The sequence below is a fragment of the Chrysemys picta genome, chromosome 3 (genome assembly GCF_011386835.1).
Source record: "Chrysemys picta bellii isolate R12L10 chromosome 3, ASM1138683v2, whole genome shotgun sequence".
Lineage (NCBI taxonomy): Eukaryota > Metazoa > Chordata > Testudines > Emydidae > Chrysemys > Chrysemys picta.
The window spans coordinates 83,214,175-83,232,916 of record NC_088793.1 but is presented as its reverse complement, the minus strand read 5'-3'; the positions used below and the strand labels follow the sequence as shown (position 1 = coordinate 83,232,916).

The 18,742-nt window shown below is 44.6% G+C and overlaps 1 protein-coding gene across 4 annotated transcripts in view; it reads right to left on the bottom strand.

The window, feature by feature from the left end:
• SOBP (sine oculis binding protein homolog) overlaps positions 1 to 1,493 on the bottom strand; it is a 152,021-nt gene extending 150,528 nt beyond the window's left edge. For 2 of the 4 annotated variants that reach the window (XM_065588308.1, XM_005287672.5), the window contains exon 1: positions 926 to 1,493. In XM_065588308.1, coding sequence (XP_065444380.1) covers positions 926 to 1,021 — 96 coding nt within the window. In that variant the 5' untranslated portion in view covers positions 1,022 to 1,493. The remainder of the gene's footprint in view (positions 1 to 925) is intronic. The other 2 variants (XM_065588310.1, XM_042857667.2) reach the window with 2 other exon arrangements.
• Between the last annotated feature and the right edge of the window lie 17,249 nt (positions 1,494 to 18,742).

The following is an 18,742-nucleotide window of genomic DNA, read 5'->3' as shown; positions in this document are numbered from 1 at the left end:
TAAATTAAATAATGGTAGTTTTATCATTATATAACAATTAAAACAATTGTTTTAATTTATACTTGCATTTTAAAAAAGTAAGTTCAGCTGAAGTCCTGCAATACGTGCTAGTTGTGTATGACTCATGGGGAAAATACATCAGAGGTATAAAATAAATACAGGTCAGGGAATAGACATGGAAAATAAAGGCACAAAATAGGACAAGTCCAACCTAGAACTGCGACTTAATGCTAAAAGAAATCCTGAAATGTGTTTTTGTGCAATCGCTCCCATTCTAACAGCTGGAGGGACAGCCTCCAGCGCTACCTCTGGAAAACAGCTGGATTGGCACAGTTTCCTATCAGATAGGAATAGACTCCAAACAATAAATAGACTCCTATCAACAACAGCCCCTCGGACAGCTCTCTTTCAACAGCACCTATGCTGCTTTGATTAACTGTGAAGTGAGGCATGTAGAACATAGGAGCAAGGAAGAAGGGGGGGGGGGGAGAGAGAGAGTCCCTGTCTCTAAGTCCAAAAATGATGTGCAGCTCAGACCATAACATTTCACTTTGACATTTTAATTACACGGTTGCAGCTGGCTACTGAAAAAGGAGAGAAAGCCAGTGTTGAAAAAGCCCTCCCTCCTCCCCTAACTTCACAGCTTTCCGGCTAACCTGCGAGGATTGTAATAGAAAATGCACCCAAGGAGCCTAAAATCCCAAGGAGGGAGAGTTTAAAAAAAAAAATCAAGCAATCAAAGGCGGTCAATGAGCTGGCTTTGCAGCCTGTGAATCCGGCTCTGTTTTCAGCCCAGGAGGCGGAGTTGAGACACATTCAGTGCATCCTACCAAAAAAATGACAAGAGATCCTTTCTTATTTCACTGCCCTGCCCGGTGGAGGAGGGGGGGCAGAGGCGCCCCCCTTCCCCCTCACAGGCACATACCTTCATCTCCTCGTTGATTTCCCTTTTCACCGGGTGAGCCGGCTTCCTGCTTCTTTTATTTTCGGGAGGTCTCCCTTCTTTCTCCATTTCTGCCATTTTTTGTGTCTGGCTGGTGGAGATGAAATGGCTGCTGGTGTCGTGGGGGGGCTGGGAAGCAGAAGTGGGGAGGGCGGCGGGGCTGGGCGGGGGTCGCTGGCTCAGCGGTGGAAGCTGGCGTGAGGGAGTGTCGGAGGCGAGAGCGGCGCGGGGAGGGTCGGGGATGCAGGCGGGCTGGAGGGTGGGTGATGCCCTGTGGAGTCAGCCATCTTCCGCCGCTCCGGCTGCTGTCTGCATGGGCGAGCGAGGGAGAGCCTGGTGCGTGTGTTTGGGAGAGAGAGAGAGGGAGAGGGAGCGAGCGAGCGCGCCAGCCAGCCCCGCTCCTTCTGCGGAGCGGCTGGAGCCGAGGGGGTGGAAGGCGAGGGGGGTAGGACGGCCCCCGGCTCCGGGAGCGGGCGGGGCTTCCACGGCCACCGAATCCGCCGCGGCTCCGGCTCAGGCGCTGGGGGCTTCTCTCGCGTCCCTGCTCATCAGCATCCCCCCGCCCCACGCGGACCCCCGCCCGCCCTGCGCTCACACGCACACAGCCCGCCAGGGGAGGGGCAGGGGGCGCGCTCTGTCCCAGCCCATCCTCCCCCGCCGGGGCCAGCGCGCTGGGGCTGCTGCGAGGGCTCCTCCGAGACCCCAGCTCGCCAGCCCGAGCCGTGCCTCCGCCGCCGGGTGAGAGAGGCGCAGCAGTGGGGTCAGGCTGGACATGGCCTGGGAGCGGTCGGGCTGGCTAGGCAGGCAGATGCTGTGTGTCCCCCCCCTCCCGGCTCCTGCCTGGGCCCCGGCTGGGCGATCGCAATCCGTGGGCAGAACAGCGCGGGAGGCCAGGCCGTGCAGCACACGCGAGCACACACGCTTCTCAGCCCCAGCATCTTCCCGGCCGGAGAAACGCCTCCTCGCTGCTGGGCTGCCTGTTACCCGACCCCTGTAGGAAGTGTCTCTCGCAAATCATCGTGTTCCTAAACCAGGCTCCACGATCCTGCCCTGCCCAGCACTGCCCCGCTGCAGAACAGTCGTCCGCCCCCCAGCCCTTTTAGGTGAACGTATGGCACTTTGGGTCTGGTTTGAAAGCGGCTACAAGATTTCATTGAACGAGCTGCCATTCACTTTAATCTGATTCCCCCCCTTTCCTTCTTCCTCCTCCTCAACTTCCAAACCTGGGTATGTGCTCTGAGAAGCTGTCTCTGTCATGAAAAGGTTTGATTAACTCGGTTGGGGTTTTTTTTTTTCTTTTTTATCTGTGCCTAGGAAATGAGAATGAATGGTTTGATAGGAGGTACTTGAGAAATGAGGTACTGAATTACGGTACACACTGTGGGGGTTAAATTGATTCTTCTCGGGTTGTGCTTTCTTACTCCTTGGCAGTTCCTAATTACCTGATACAATATGATATGGGGGTGTCCATTGTTCCATAAGTCAAAATTGTAATTGTAAAGAATTTTTCATTATGACTGCGGTACAGCTTCAAATTACACATTTTTTTAAATATATTTGAAAGCTAAAATGTGTTCTGTATGTGTATGACTAGGCTCTCCATAAAAATCTCTGCTTAGCCTGTCAAAGCTAAGTTCGTTTTGTATGTTACAATGTCTAATTTACATTTTTTGTTTCTTAAGCTTAAATCACTGACATTTATGAATATAAAAAGTTGAGCAGAACTCTTTCTCCTTTGGTGACTAGAATAAGCCATGCTTACTCTGTTCAGATGGTGGAGTGGTTAGAGACATAGAGCCACTGTTGTTTATTTGTTTGCTCTGCAGTATTGAAAATATGAAGAATTTGAGATTTAAAATACGTTTGGCTTGTTAGTTGAGGAGTAATCATCAAAAGGTGTCAACACAAAACATATGTCAGGCTGGAAAGTTGTAGAGTACATCTATGTAGTTGTACAGTCACCAGAACTGTTCAACAAAAAGATAACTTTAATCACAGCCTAAATGAATAATGAGTAAGCAGGGAAACAGATTTGATCATACAGTTTAGCAAAGTAGTAGAAACCTGCAAAGGCTCTTGTATAGACTTTCTTTGCATCAGTGTAGATGCAACAGTACATACTGTACATACAATGCTGCACAAAAGCAAAGTATATACAGAATGGGCTCTATCCTGCATTTCAGTGGGAGTTTTAAATGCATAAGGAATGCAGGTTCTGGCCTTATGTGCACAAGTGCTAAAAAGTATTCAGATTTGTTTGTAATATTTGTAAATTTAATGAGTTTTTGCAAAATAATTTGTGTGAATTTGCAGAGATGTTCAGTACTTGGTATGTAACCTCAAATTCATTGTGATTTTGTCATAAAGGTGCTTTTTTACTCTAGTGGAAAAATATTAATGCCCCTCATTTTCTCCTTGTTCGAAACTCACTACAACTGAATCACTGTTGTTGAGCTCCTATCAAAAAGAAAAATCTTGAAGTATTGTTTCATGGGTTACAAATGAAATATAATGATGAAAATTTGCTCAACCATAATTTCATGTACAGCACCTGAACTTTTTGAAGCCTTTAGCTTTAATACATTGTCTCCCTCAGAAAACAATTGTGATTTGAATTGCCACCCGTTCAGTTATATGGACATACCCTGATGAAAAAGGTAAAGTGAATTCATGTATTAGAGAAAAGTACCAGTTTCTACTATGAGCTGACAAGGCAGTTTTAATGAAAAATATGTGGAAATGTTGGTTTAAAGAAGTTAAAAGAAACTTCTAAAAAACCCATGTACCAAAAGCGCTAGTTTTAGAGTGTTACATGAAATACACTATGACATATGCTTAAGTATTATTATATCTTTTAATATGTGTTTCTAGCTTAATAATAATATTTTCTTCTGAACATTTTCTATAATTATGGCAACAAGGTATTGTTTTTCTAATAATCAAAGCAGATAAATAATCTGACAATCCTGCACTCCTAACACAGGCAAAACTTCCATTCAAAGCAACAGGAATTTTGCAGAGTGCAACAACAGGCCAAAACAATGCAAATGGCCTCAAGCCATTAAATCAGGTAAGTGGACAGATATGACTAATTGCCTTTTAGGACCAAGCCAGTTAAATTTGTGAGTGGACAAATATGATTGATCATCTCTCAGGGCCAAATTTGGCATTCCTTGCATATTCCTTCAGTGGGAATTTTGACTATGTCAGTTTTCCTTTCTAAGGACTGCAGGATTTGGCTATAAATCAGGCATCATTTTGAATCTAGTGCTGCTGAGTCTGAGTTCTGATCCTCAGAAGTCCTGCTTTTCAACAGTTGCCAATAAATCTTTAACATCCTGATCATCCCAGAATATGTACTGTTTGTCTGTATATCTACTATTGACTTTAGATAGATACAGAAGTGCTGCCTCTATTTCTCTTTTGCAGTGACCATGGTTCGCCTCTTGGCATCTGTGAGAAGTCATACCTCATTGAAAACTGGTGTTTTCATTCCAGTGTTTATTATTGGAATATTATATTTCTTGTGATGACATAGGGCATGATGTCAATTCTTGCTTGCCTAGGAAAAGTTCAGGTTCAAATATTCCTGTATTTAAAATGTTCAAATTACACGTATGATTTATTATAAATTTTCAACTACAGAGGTAAGTTTTGGAACTAAGCTGAGTATGAATTGTTCTTCTTGTCATTTGAGAGACAGAAGCCAAGAAAAAGAGATAATTTCATGTTTTAATGGTGGCTCATCCACTTACTATGAAGAGTTAGAACATCAGAAATTGTGAAAGTGGCTCCTCTTTTGTTAATCTTACAATGGAATAGGACTGAACATCTCCAAAAAGTATATGAAAATAAATCTGCTGTTTGCCTTAGAGAGGCCATAACTAGTTACATATATTTACTGAACGGTGACAGCACATATCTCTAGTGTGAAAATAACTCCATGATTTGAAAGGAATCCTCACCATTCTAATGGCTAAGCAGTGTTTGTTTGATACTCTGCATTTTAACACCCTATAAATGATGGCACGCCTTTAACTTTAGTTGCTTGAGTTCAGTGGAACTGCTCATGCATGTAAAGTTATGCACATGTGTAAGTGTTTGCCTGATTAGTTCCTATAATTTTAAAAAGTACTTACGGACTAAGGGTGAAATCCTGACCCTACTGAAATCAATGGCAGTTTTGCCGTTGACTTATGTGGGGCTAGGGGCTTCGCCCAGAATTTCAGAGGGGCATTAATCAGCCTGTTAAGGCTCAGTCCTGCACCTACTGAGGTCACTAGTAAAACTTTTATTGACTTCAGTGGGAAGAGGATCTGGCCTTAAATTTTTCCTCACAGTTTTACAGGCACAATCATTTGCACTTGCAAAAGACAAAATTTGTCTATACAAAGGGAACGTGCAAATGGGTTGTTTAAAAAAATTCCCCCTAAGTGTTTAATTTACATTTTTTCTGTTTGTATTTATTGAGAGTCACATATTTTTAAAGGGCATGTATCCATGCACTCTAGGTGCCCCTACATAATTTTAAAATACCTACATTAAAAGCCACACTTCAACGTAACTAAATATGTTGTCCTACTTCAATTTAGAGGCAATTTAAGAGACATTTTCCTATCAGTGTAACTTAGGTAATTTCTCTTTGAAGGAAATAAATGGAAAAGCAGATTCTCCTGTTTAAACGTGGAAAAACAACATATTGTTTTTTTTTTTAAAAGAATGCATGAAAGGGCAGCTGTATCAGGTAAGTCATCAGTGACAGAGTGTATGGGGATGCTAGCAAATTATGTGGGATTTTGTTTGGGCATTACTATAAGATTGGGAAACTCATGATAATTACCATAGCAACTTCATTATCACTTGACATAGAAAACCCAGTATAAAATCAGGGGTTAAAGGAAGGAAGGCAGGGGGCGGGAGGTAAAGGGAGAGAGTTGCTCCCCCTTCTCTTCCTAGCTTGGGTAAGTAGAACTCCCCACCAGGTCCCTCACTTATTTGGCTGGTGTGATGAGAGCTCCCCCTCCTGTTTCCATCTACTTTAAACATTGTACAAAATGCATCATGGAACCTCCCAAATCATGTATTCAGATTTTCACCTACACTGGAAAGAAGGTAAAAGAAAGAAAGAACTATCCGATGGAGCAATAGTACATGTCAGAGTTTGTGAAACTCATCAGAAGAAATATTTTCCTGTTATCTTTCCTATTGTCTAGAGGTCATATTATCTCTTAAGACCCATCTTAATTATATTCACAATCACAGAGTATATTCATTAATAACATAGATATTTATTGATATGTTGTTCATTTTATTATGTACTCTAAAGAGGCAGTCTCTGCTTTTCTCTGTTTTGTATAGCTGTTCTCTAAACACTAACTCTTTGTAATAATTTGCAGTGTCCACAGATTACATTATGACAGCAATAGTAAACAAAATAAATTAATTAAAATATCTGCTGCCAACCTGTTTTCCTTCAACCATTTCCACCCACATGGAAACATACACATGAACTACTCCCTCACTTCAGTTATACCAAATCCACACGTACCTTCAATAATATTATTTCACATTCATACCTTTTCAGACCAACACATTCCATTCATTGCTGTACATGGATGAATGCCCACAGCGTTATTCACACACAATATGTCTGTAGTTACTTTTCTGCTATGAGTCCTAATCTCCATCTGTAGTTTTCATAGCCAATTGGAGGCTGCCATGCACAGTGTCAAAAGGTAGCCCCAAAAAAGCAGACCCCTGATGGCAGTTGATGTGAAAGCAGTGGAGACTTTCAAAAATACGAAGTTCTGGAACTGTTTAAATGTTGATATACACCAAAGATAATTCTCAAGTTGTATAATGATGTCAGTGGGAGCTCTTGTGCAGATTGATGGCAAGATATGGCCCCAAAGTTGTTAGTTTTGTTAATTTTTTGTTTAATTAAATACTCTGGCAGACACAAAGTAACTTTCTTTTACTTATTTCTATTTATTGTTGCTTTACTTGTCTTGAAATAAGAGCTACACGTGATCTGATAAATGGATAGAAGTGTTGGCTAGTTTCAGTGTAGCTTCTCTGAGTAGTTCTGAAACTTTTACTGAAATGTTAAAAAAAAACCCTTCTAATGTCTTCTACAGCAAAATGACACAAGGGCAATTATTTTTCTTCTTCAGCATCAGAGCACACCAGTGTCATTAAAGGCTATCTAGCATCAACCCTTTAAACTGATACCAAGAGGTACTGCATATGAAACCAAATTAGCACAACCCACACCAATCACCAATATTGAAGTTCTGTAGTAAAATCTTGTGAGACACCCTAAGGCAGCTCTCTAATGACAGCCTCTGATACTTTCATACTGGATGCAGTGCCAATGGTTAGGCATGGAGCTATGGCTGGACAGGGGACTGAGACACATCATACAGATTTGGACTTGGCCTTGGTGATCCACACATTTGCAATCTCTAGGCTTCACTATTGTGAAGGATTCTGCTTCGGAATTAAACTGTGAAACTTAAAACAGATCCAGGTGGTTCATTCCAGCAGCCTGCTTGCTCAGCAACACTGCCAGCCAGTCATGCTCTCTTCATTGAGTCCCCTGATTCAAATTTAAGGTCTGGACCTTATTTTAAAAGTCCTCCATGTGATTGGCCCAAGGTACCTTAGGGACTGCCTCACTCTGTGAGTTCTGATCTCCTGTGACTGCTGCATTCCACTGAAACAAAAGAACTGTCAAACTCAAAAGTGAAACTGTGTTTGCTAAAGCCAAAGTTTTCTCAGTGACTGCACACAGACAGCTCAGAAACTCACTCCCTGAAAATCTTTAAATGACTGTACATTTCAGAATATTCAGAGCTAAATGTAAAAATTCAGTTCTTCAATCTAGTTTTCTCTCAATAACACCAAAAGCACATATTTAAAATATATCAACAACCCTACAGAATGAGGGAAGAACAGAGAGCGAGATCACATTGTTTTCCTTTTATTAAATGTTAGCACACAGACATCACGGTACAAGAACCTAACCAGACTGAGGTATTAGATGACAGGAGAGTTTGGCCTGGGAATGGGGCAGAAAGCTCTCTAATTTTTTTACCTCAATTCTCTTTTTAAAAATAGATCAGTTACACTGATAAACTCCTCAGAACACTGTAACAGGAAACCTTATTGGATTCCACCCGTAAGGTCTTCCTCCTCCTCCCTTTGGATTTATGGACCCATTTTCCCTTTTTTGTCCCCTTGTCAATCTATGAAAAGAAAATCAACAATCTGAATGTAAAGATACCTATTTATACATTAATCTAATAATCCTATATCTTCCTAGTGATCTTTGTTGAATGATACAATATGTCAATGTAAGTAACATCTGTCATGGAAGGGAAAACAACTATAGGTTCTTTTCATTCATGAATCATTGTGGAATTGCTGTTTACTTAATTTACCTGTCATGTTTTCAACCAAATTACATCATTTTGTCCAAACTACCCCAGACATTGTACATATAAGAGCCCTTATACAGTAAGTAGGTTATTTCATGGACCAGAAGAAATAAGGCCAAAATATTTAAAGTGCTGCATACAAAATGATTTACCAAGAGAAAAGTTAAGAATCAGGCTCTGGCGCCATTATTTGACAATGACTTCTACTGTAATGCTTTCTCTCCTGTTAGCTCCTCAACAGAATCCCAAATGACATGTAATCCAATTTCTTGATCTTCTCAGATATATGTACATGAATTTCACATATCCTAATGTATTATGGCATTGTGGTTAAGGGTCTCCCAGAAAAATCCTCTTTTTCAGGAATTTATAACTAGACATATATTCAGGACTATCATGTATCGTATATTTCAGCCCAAGAAAATGTTCTTTATAAATAAAAATCTTTGAATAAGATATGATCATGATTTATTTATAAACTATTGTTATAGCTGTTTTTGTTTGAAAAAATAAATGTTTTCTGATTTGTATTGCTCTTTCTAAGAAAAAACATATACAGTATAAGACATTATTGTTAATAAGTATATATCACCTTGCTTCTGAGGAACTCAAAGTCCTTTATACATATTAATTAATTTATTTGCACAACATCCCTTTCCAGGGCTGTATTAAGAAAACCTGGGGACCTAAACACAGACCCACCAGGCACCCTAATTCCCACTCTCAAGTCATGGGATGGTTTTGGTGAGGACCATGTACACACAAGCTCCATTTCCCCAGCTGGGGCTGGGGAGGCCTGTCACAGGTTTTAGTCTTTGGGAGATCCTGGGAGCTGGGACCACAAGGTCCCCAGCTTCCTGTATGTTCTGATTGGGTAATGGGATTGGAAGACCCACACCAGTGTATTTGTCACCCCTTGGGGCGTCTTTGCCATGCTGTGGTGCCCAATTTTGTCTTGAAACAGTCCTGGTAGAGCACCATGGTTCCATTAAGCTCTGTGAGTGTCACAGGGTGGCTGGACCCTGTGATTAAAATAGGTCCAGCTTCCCTGTGCCAGGGCATGCACTCCTAGTTGAACCAGTTAAGGGGGAGAGGCTGCACTTGAGCTATAAAGGGTCAAAGGGAGCTGCAATGACAGCAGAGTTAGAAGAATGAAGCTGTCAGGAGAGAGGGATCTCCTGCAGTGGTCACTGAGGAAGGAAGTTGGGACTGGGTAAGAAGACCCAGGTAAAAGTCTTGATTTTCCTTTAGGAGAAGGCCAAGAAGGCAGGCCAGGCCTTGCATCTTCTCTAGTTGCTCAGAGAGCACGAACAGACAGTACCTCAGGGGAGAAAGGTGGTGCCCAGTTTAAGGCTGGGTGGAAGACTCTTATTTGTTTTTTGGAATTTGCTTAATTTAATTAAAAAAACAGATCTCAAGAAGAGCTGTGATTGAATGAGAGAGACTGGAGTTTAAAGAGCCTTGAAGAAGGAGAACCCCTGGTTAAGAGCAGGTGGTCAGGAGGCAGCCAACCTTGTTACCGGGTGCTTCAGCTGCTACAGCTCAAGCATCTGGTGTGTCCAACATAGCACCCTGCCAGCTGCCTGCAACCATCACTCACCTCTTATGGTAATCAGACACCCTGCCCTGCCTCCAAACTTCCCCTGCTGGCAACCTGCACCCCCCCTGAGCAGGAGGAGCAGTGGCAGATTCATCACACCTCTCTCCACTGGCTTATTACTGTTCAGTGGATTCATCACACCCTTGCTCTGTTCCCTGTTTCAGGCAATCTGGAATTCATCCAGGGGTTGGAAAGCCTTAGCTGATGTGTGTAGGGGTCCATCCTAGCATCCCAGGAGGTTCTGTGCAGGGAAGGGCACTCAGAGCCCTCTACTGGGTGGGTGAGTGTTGGGGGAGGTGGGTCTTTCCTGGAAGTGTCCCTTTACACGAAATTCAGAGGTTAGGGGTGTCAGGGACAGCAGTAGCTGTGAGAGGAAAGGGTGGTTCCCCTGGGCTGCCTGAGGAAGAGGAGGGGCAGCAGACTCAGGGACCCCATCCTCACTTGAGCTGTGTTTGGGGAACAGACTGCCTCGTGCTCCACAAAAGTCTCCTTCAGCTGCATCTGATGACATGTCCTCATATGGCCCCTGTGCTGGACACTCTTGAGACAGGTTTACTGTGCCTCGTGGTTAATCTGGCCCTACCTTGTCTGGTCAGGATGGTAATTATACTTATAGCCATCTTACAGAGAGGAAATGAAGGCACAGAGGGACAAAGAGTTAACAGCTCTCATGCTGAATCTGTATTAGATCCTGAATTAGAGAACCCAGTTTCCTGACTCCCAGAACTGTGTGGTTACCACTAGAACATGCAGCCTCTCCTGCAGTCAAAAACTGAAACTTGGTCAACACTTTGAACCAACTTCTGCCCTCAGGTTCATCCATGAAACACCATTGAACTTAAGAGGGATTGCATGGGTGTAACTGTGGACAGAATTTGCCTCAGCTGGTCTGCAAGTAAGATTTGAAATCATTAAAAGAATTGTAATATAGCAGGCTTTCTCACTGAATCCCAAGGGGCAAGGAAATTCAGAGTTAAGAAAGGCCTTCTACAGAATGTAGGTGAAAAGCGTTGGTGCATGGGTTGGGGAAAAGTTAAATGAAGGAAGGAGAGGGAAATTACACATTTTCCTACAGTTGTTGTTGCTGTCACAGAAAGTGAGCACCTGCACTTTAGAAGTGTGTGGAAAGAAGGTGTTTGGTGAAAGAGAGCATGCGGGAGAGTTGGCTAGCATCTGTCTTCTGTGCTTACTGCTGTGTGAAACTGACTCTAAGTCAAAATTTTCAAATGTGGGTACCTAAAGTTAGGTACACCTCTACCCTGATATAACGCTGTCCTTGGGAGCCAAAAAATCTTACCGTGTTATAGGTGAAACTGTGTTATATTGAACTTGCTTTGATCCACCGGAGCATGCAGTCCGCCCCCGCCCCCGAGCACTGCTTTACCATGTTGTATCCAAATTTGTGTCATATCGGGTCGCGTTATATTGGGGTAGAGGTGTACTTCAATCCCTATTTATACTTCTGCATGAAGTGTTCTTATTTTCAGAGGTACTGAGCACCCGTGACTCCCATTGGAAGTTGTGGGTGCTCAGCACCTCTGAAAATCAGGCCACTTTTATTTAAGAGCTTAAACAGAGATTTATGTGCTTAGCTTTAGGTTTGAAAATTTTAGCCACAGTCACTAACCTGGTCAAATTCATAGTGGTGTAGTGCTGAAAGTGAGCTACTCTGCCTGACTGCAACAGGTTTGGTCATTAGATCTTATAACCATTGCTATCTTCTATAGATAATGTAACAAGGAGAGAGAGAGAGAGACTGAGGAAGATGATGAGAAGAACTAACAGAGGTTAATAAAAAAAAGTGTGTGTGTGTGCGCGCATGGGCGCGCGGGGGACAGAGGTAGTGACAGAGGATGGATTCAGGCATGTAGACCAGTCCTCATTTTGGACGAACTTTGACATCCCACATGATCTTTGAACTCAAGCCATTAAAGGCAGTCAGTGGTGAACTAGCATATAGTAATCTTCTTTTTGGTAGCTGACTGAACTAACATACTCTAGATCAGTTGTTCTTTAGTTCATACAATAGCAGTAGCAATAACTGCTATACTATTATTATTTTAATAATTTTAGAGCTTTTATTGTCAGGGCTGCTAGGCACTTTAAATACAGTGGTTAAAACAAGAACAAAAGCAGTAAGTCAAATGCTAAGCGACATAAATGTGTCTAACATTGTGACCTGAAGGTCATTAAATTCTGGCTCTGATGGACTGACAAATGAAGCAAATTTCAAAGGCAGGTGAAATCCAACTGACAAACCCCTGTTGCTGGACGCAGAAGGTTTACCTAGATTAGGAAAAAAAAGTTGAAGTTAGGATGCACTACCAGACCTACCTTCAACCTCTCCCCTCTAAGAGATGAATGATACTACCCTAGTATAAATGAATGGTATCTTGATTTAGCAGGTTTTGATATAGCTCTGTCTACCCTAGGCTTCCCCCCAGTTTACGATATGACCAGCTAACAGTCTGTTAAAAGTGTTCTACTGTTTACACAGAGTATTAGGGATTGTTTTAAATCATGTTATTTAACTCAAGTTAACTAACTCAGTTTTAAAAAGCACCTTTTTTCATTGTCTAGACAGACCTGGATATTGAAACTTGGTTTCCTACAACAAGTATTTCCCAGCTGACTATATCTCAGATGACTATGTCCCTGATCATTCAGGGCTTGAAAGAGCCTGAGTAAACAGAAAACCAGTGCAGAGTCTCTGGTCTTAGTTCAGAACATCATGAGCATTTAACAGGAGCTTTCAGATTGACTTCAAGGGGTAGTCCAAAGTGGAGTGTGCTACAGAAACCAAGAATGAAGGTAACAAAGACATGGATAACTTTTGCAAAGTCTTTATTTGAGAAGAATGGTCCACAGTATCCTAGCCAGCTTCAAGGAATAACACACAGGCTATCTCAGATGTAAGAAAATAAAAGAGAGCAAAGGAAAAAATTATACAGAACCTTTTTTTCCCAAAGTGATCATTGCAAAGTAAAAAGCATGGTAACCTAAACATTTACCATTTTTAACACCAAAATATAAATAAAGCTTCATAAATGATAATACACATATTTAAACATTGAGGAAAATAACTATAACAAAGATTTTTTCACAATGACTTACATTTATTTATTTAACTCCTTAAATGCCTACCATGCTGTAGCCTGATTCACTTGGTTATGCCACAATCTAATTTTCATGGGAAGTTTTAGGGAGTGATTTTCACTTTTTTCACTCAGGATCCATGGTTTATTACTGGACCTTCCTAAATCCCACAGTTGTTTGCAACTATAAAGGATAGTGGGATTGAGTCACTGTAAAAAAATCTATATGTATATTTTGGGTAGTGCGTGCTGCTGGGGATCAGTCATAAAGGGAGTGAGAACATGTCAGAGGTCCCTCACTCCATTGGTCTGTTTTATTTATTTCCTGTTGCATCCTGCTCCCACCTACACTGTAAGCTCCCTGGGGAAGGGACTAGTATCAGGAGGTAGCCATGTTAGTCTTCGGATGCATCCGAAGAAGTGAGGTTTTTACTCACGAAAGCTTATGCCCAAATAAATCTGTTAGTCTTTAAGGTACCACCAGACTCCTTGTTGTTTTTGGGGAAGGGACTGTCTTTTTTGTTACACGTGTCAGTAGTGTGCCTACCACAATGGGTACCTGACTGGGGTTTCTAGGTACTGCTATATTACAAATAAATAACAATGACAATAATAATAAATATCAATAAGTAATAGACTATGGTGCTAGTGAGGGACAAGGCTGAGATGGCTGATTCTGTGTGGGGAGGCTGATGCTGGGTTGGGCATATGGGATTTGGGTACATGGGGAAGTGGCAGTGCATGAGAGAATGGAGGGGTGTTACTAGGGTGTTTTTCCCTTCTCCCTCCTTCACCAGCACAACACTCATATTCTTCCTCTTAGGCCTGGTCTACACTAGGAGGTTATGTCGAATTTAGCAGCGTTAAATCAAATTAACCCTGCACCCGTCCACACAACGAAGCTATTTAGTTCGACATAGAGGTCTCTTAAATTCGATTTCTGTACTCCTCCCCAACGAGGAGAGTAGCGCTAAATTCGACATGGCCATGTCGAATTAGGGTAGGTGTGGATGGAAATCGACGCTAATAGCTCCGGGAGCTATCCCACAGTGCACCACTCTGTTGACGCTCTGGACAGCAGTCCGAGCTCGGATGCTCTGACCAGACACACAGGAAAAGCCCCGGGAAAATTTGAATTCCTTTTCCTGTCTGGGCAGTTTGAATCTCATTTCCTGTTTGGACATCGTGGCGAGCTCAGCAGCACTGGCAACGATGCAGAGTTCTCCAGCAGAGGTGACCATGCAATCTCAGAATAGAAAGAAGGCCCCAGCATGGACTGATAGGGAAGTCTTGGATCTGATCCCTGTGTGGGGCGATGAGTCCGTGCTTTCGGAGCTGCGATCGAAAAGACGGAATTCAAAGATCTACGAGAAGATCTCTAAAGCCATGACAGAGAGAGGATACAGCCGGGATGCAATGCAGTGCCGCGTGAAAATCAAGGAGCTGAGACAAGCGTACCAGAAGACCACAGAGTCAAACGGACGCTCCGCATCCCAGCCCCAGACATGCCGTTTCTATGAGGCACTGCATTCCATTCTAGGTGCGGCCGCCACCACTACCCCACCACTGACCGTGGACTGTGAGGATGGGATATTGTCGACGGCCGCTTCCTCAAAGATGTTAGCGGACAGGGAAGATGAGGAAGGTGATGAGGAGGACAAGGCAGTCAACAGCGCTTACAACGCTGATTTCCCAGACAGCCAGGATCTCTTCATCACCCTCACAGAGATCCCCTACCAACCGTCCCCAGGCGTTAACCCGGACCCTGAATCAGGGGAAGGATCAGTCGGTAAGTGTTTTAAACATGTAAACATTTATTTTGAACAGAACAGGAATATTAACAATGGGTTTTTCATGATTTGTTTGCCCTAGGCACTCTACTTTTTAGTCCTTGCCAGTGCAGCTACTGGAAAAGAAGGTCTATATGTCCGGGGATAGAGCTGAAATCCTCATGGGACATCTCCACGAAGCTCTCCTGGAGGTAATTGGAAAGCCTTTGCATGAGGTTCCTGGGGAGAGCGGCCTTATTGTGTCCTCCGTGGTAGGAAACTTTTCCGTGCCAGGCTATCATCAAGTACTCTGGGATCATTGCCTTGCAGAGCATGGCGGCATACGGCCCTGGTTTTTGCTGGCTTTCACGCAGCATGCGTTCTTTCTCAGTCTCAGAAATCCTCAGCAGAGTGATGTCACTCATGGTGACCTGCTTAGAATTAAGGGAATGTTACTATTGGGACTGCTTGCCTGTTCCTTTACAGAACTGTCACCGGCAGTTTACAGGCACGCGGTGGAGGCGGAAGAGGGGCAGCATACAGGGATCTTTCCCGGGGACAGCCGCAAGGGGGTGGGACAGGGGCAGAGTTCATGCTTGCCGGATTGCCGGCAGCAGGAACTGGCCAACGCTAGGAGCATTGCTTTGAAGGTGAAAGGAGGGCACTGCTATAATTTAAGTTTTAAGCAGCCAAAAGTCTACGGCTTGCCATGTCAGCCTGCTACCCGAATTCCGCTGTCCTGCCCCGCTTGTCTGATCTCCACTGAAAGACACCAGGCACTGAATGCGAAGGCCGAAAATTCGACCTTGTCCTGAGTGCACATGTGATAGGTGCTGTGCATGGTCTTGTTCACAGAGAAAGACTATGTTCATTGTTCACAAAAAATTATCTTTGTGAGGAATTCACTCCCTTTTTCCCATCCCACAGCTGCGACTGTCTCCTGACCTACCCTGGCATCCCCCTCCCAGAGGCTGGCGCAGATTAGGCAGAGAAAGAAAAGGACATGGGACGACATGTTCTCAGAACTTATGGGCTGCTCCCGAGCCGAGGCGGCCCAGCAGACACAGTGGAGGGAGAACATGTCGCAATACCAGCGAGCACACAGCGAACGGGAGGAGAGGTGGCGGCAGGAAGACCAGCAGATGACTCAAATGCTGCTTGGACTAATGAGGGAGCAAACGGACACGCTCTGGCACCTTGTGGATGTTCTGCAGGACCGGAGGCAGGAGGACAGAGCCCTGCTGCAGTCTCTCTCTAACCGCCCTCCCCCGCCACAAAGTCCCATACCCCCCTCACCCAAAGTCCCAAGAAGGAGGGGCGGCAGGGGCCGTGAAAACTGTCACTCCACCCCTGCAGACTGCTCAAGTACCAGAAGGCTCTCATTCCCAAAAATTTGATAAGTCCTTTCCTTCCCGCCTCACCCAAGCCCCCGTCCCAGTTTCATCCCCTGTGTCCTTTCCTTCCCGCCTCACCCAAGCCCCCATCCCAGTTTCATCCCCTAACTGTGTAGTTGCTAATAAAAGATACGTTTCTGTTAATTACTGTTCCCATCATGTTCTTTTAGGGGAGAGTGTGTTTGAAGGGGGGGAAGGGGTTTGGTAATTTGAGAGGACAGTCACCTTTACCAGGGTACAGACACGGGGGCAGGTTCAGTAGAAGGTCACACACACATTGCAGTCACTAGGCACCCTGTTCAGTCTGGGAGGTGGTTTTCATGTTCTGTGTGGGGGCTATGTGACTTTGTGGCGGGGGAGGGCGTTTAGAGATCTTATGCAGCGGTCCTTATCCTGGATCACAGAGCCACGCAGCAGGGAATCTGTAACCGTCCTCCCCCGCCACAAAGTCACATAGCCCCCACATACAGAGTCCCGAAAAGGAGGGGTGGCAGGCTTCGTTGAAACAACCAGTCCACCACTGCGGACCGCTCTAGGAGCAGGAGCCTGTCATTCCTTGAGTTTAGAAGCGTTCTTTCCATCACTACGCCCGCTCCCCACCACAGTCTATGTCCCAGTTTCAACACTTTACCGCGAAATCCGTAATAAAGAAAACGGTGTTCATTAACAAAGTTCCATTTACTTTATTTTTAAACCTGTGTTGGAAGGGGGGGACGGGGTGAACGGGGTATGTAGCTGGAGAGGATAATCAACATTAACTGGGTAAAGAAACGGGGGCAGGTTCAGCTTCTCTTTAAACAAACTTAATAGTCACAGGTTACCCTGCTCACTGAGGAACCTAGCTTTCAAAGCCTCCCGCTGGGCTCTTCTAATTGCACGGCTGTCTGGCTGGGCGTAATCAGCAGCCAGGCTATTCGCCTCAACCTCCCACCCCACCATAAAGGTCTCCCCCTTGCTCTCACAGAGATTGTGGAGCACACAGCAAGCTTCAATAACAATGGGGATATTGGTTTTGCTGAGATCAGAGTGAGTCAGTAAGCTTCTCCATCTCACCTTGAGACGTCCAAAAGCACACTCCACCACCATTCTGCACTTGCTCAGACGGTAGTTGAAGAGTTCTTTTTCAGTGTCCAGGGTGCCTGTATAGGGCTTCATGAGCCAGGGCATTAGCGGGTAGGCTGGGTCCCCGAGGATCACTATAGGCATCTCCACATCCACAACAGTTATTTTCTGGTCCGGGAAGTAAATACCTTCCTGCAGCCGTCTAAACAGACCAGAGTTCCTGAAAACACGAGCGTCATGAACCTTGCCCGGCCATCCGACGTTGATGTTTGTAAAATGTCCCCTATGGTCCATCAGTGCTTGCAGCACCATTGAAAAGTAGCCCTTTCGGTTAATGTACTGGCTGGCCTGGTGGTCCGGTCCCAGGATAGGGATGTGAGTTCCATCTATAGGCCCACCGCAGTTTGGGAATCCCATTGCGGCAAAGCCATCTATGATGACCTGCACATTTCCAAGGGTCACTACCTTTGACAGCAGTAGCTCAACGATTGCGTTGGCTACTTGCATCACAGCAACCCCCATGGTAGATTTGCTGACGCCAAAGTGGTTCACGACTGACCGGTAGCTGTCTTGGCGTTGCAAGCTTCCAGAGGGCTATGGCCACTCGCTTCTGGACAGTCAGGGCTGCTCGCATCTGGGCAAGGGACAGCAACTCACAAAGTTCCAGGAAAGTCCCCTTCCGCATCTGAAAGTTTCGCAGCCACTGTGATTCATCCCAGACCTGCAGCACTATGCGGTCCCACCAGTCCGTGCTTGTTTCCCAGGCCCAGAATCGCCGTTCCACAGCATCAACATGACCCATTGCCACCACGGGGTCCCGTGCTTTGTGACAGGTCTGTGCCACTCTCAGACTTCATGTCCTCATCGCGCTGCTGTAGCCTCCTCGCCCGATTTCTCACCATCTGCCTCTGGAAAAGGTGGCTGATAAGGTGCGAGGTGTTGACAACGGCCATAACTGCAGCGATGGTCGCAGCGGGCTCCATGCTCACAGTGCTGTGGCGCCCGCGCTGTCACTCAGCAGAAAAGTGCGTAAACTGATTGCCCACTGGCGCTTTCAGGGAGGGAGGGCGGGAGTGACAGTTGGATGACGACAGTTACCCAAAACCACCCTCGACACATTTTTTTCCCCAGCAGGCATTGGGGGCTCGACTCAGAATTCCAATGGGCAGCGGGGACTGCAGGAACTGTGGGATAGCTGCCCACAGTGCACCGCTTCCAATGTCAACGCTTGCCCCGTTAGTGTGGACTCACAAAGTCGAATTACTGTCCTTAGTGTGGATACACACGTTCGACTTTGTAATATCGATTCCACATATTCGATTTAAGTAAAATCGAACTACTCTCGTAGTGTAGACATACCCTTAGTCCTTCAGTTGTACATTATTCAGCTCCAAGGGAATTCTGCTTCAAGAAATTGTGAGTAAGGTGGGGTAGGCTAAA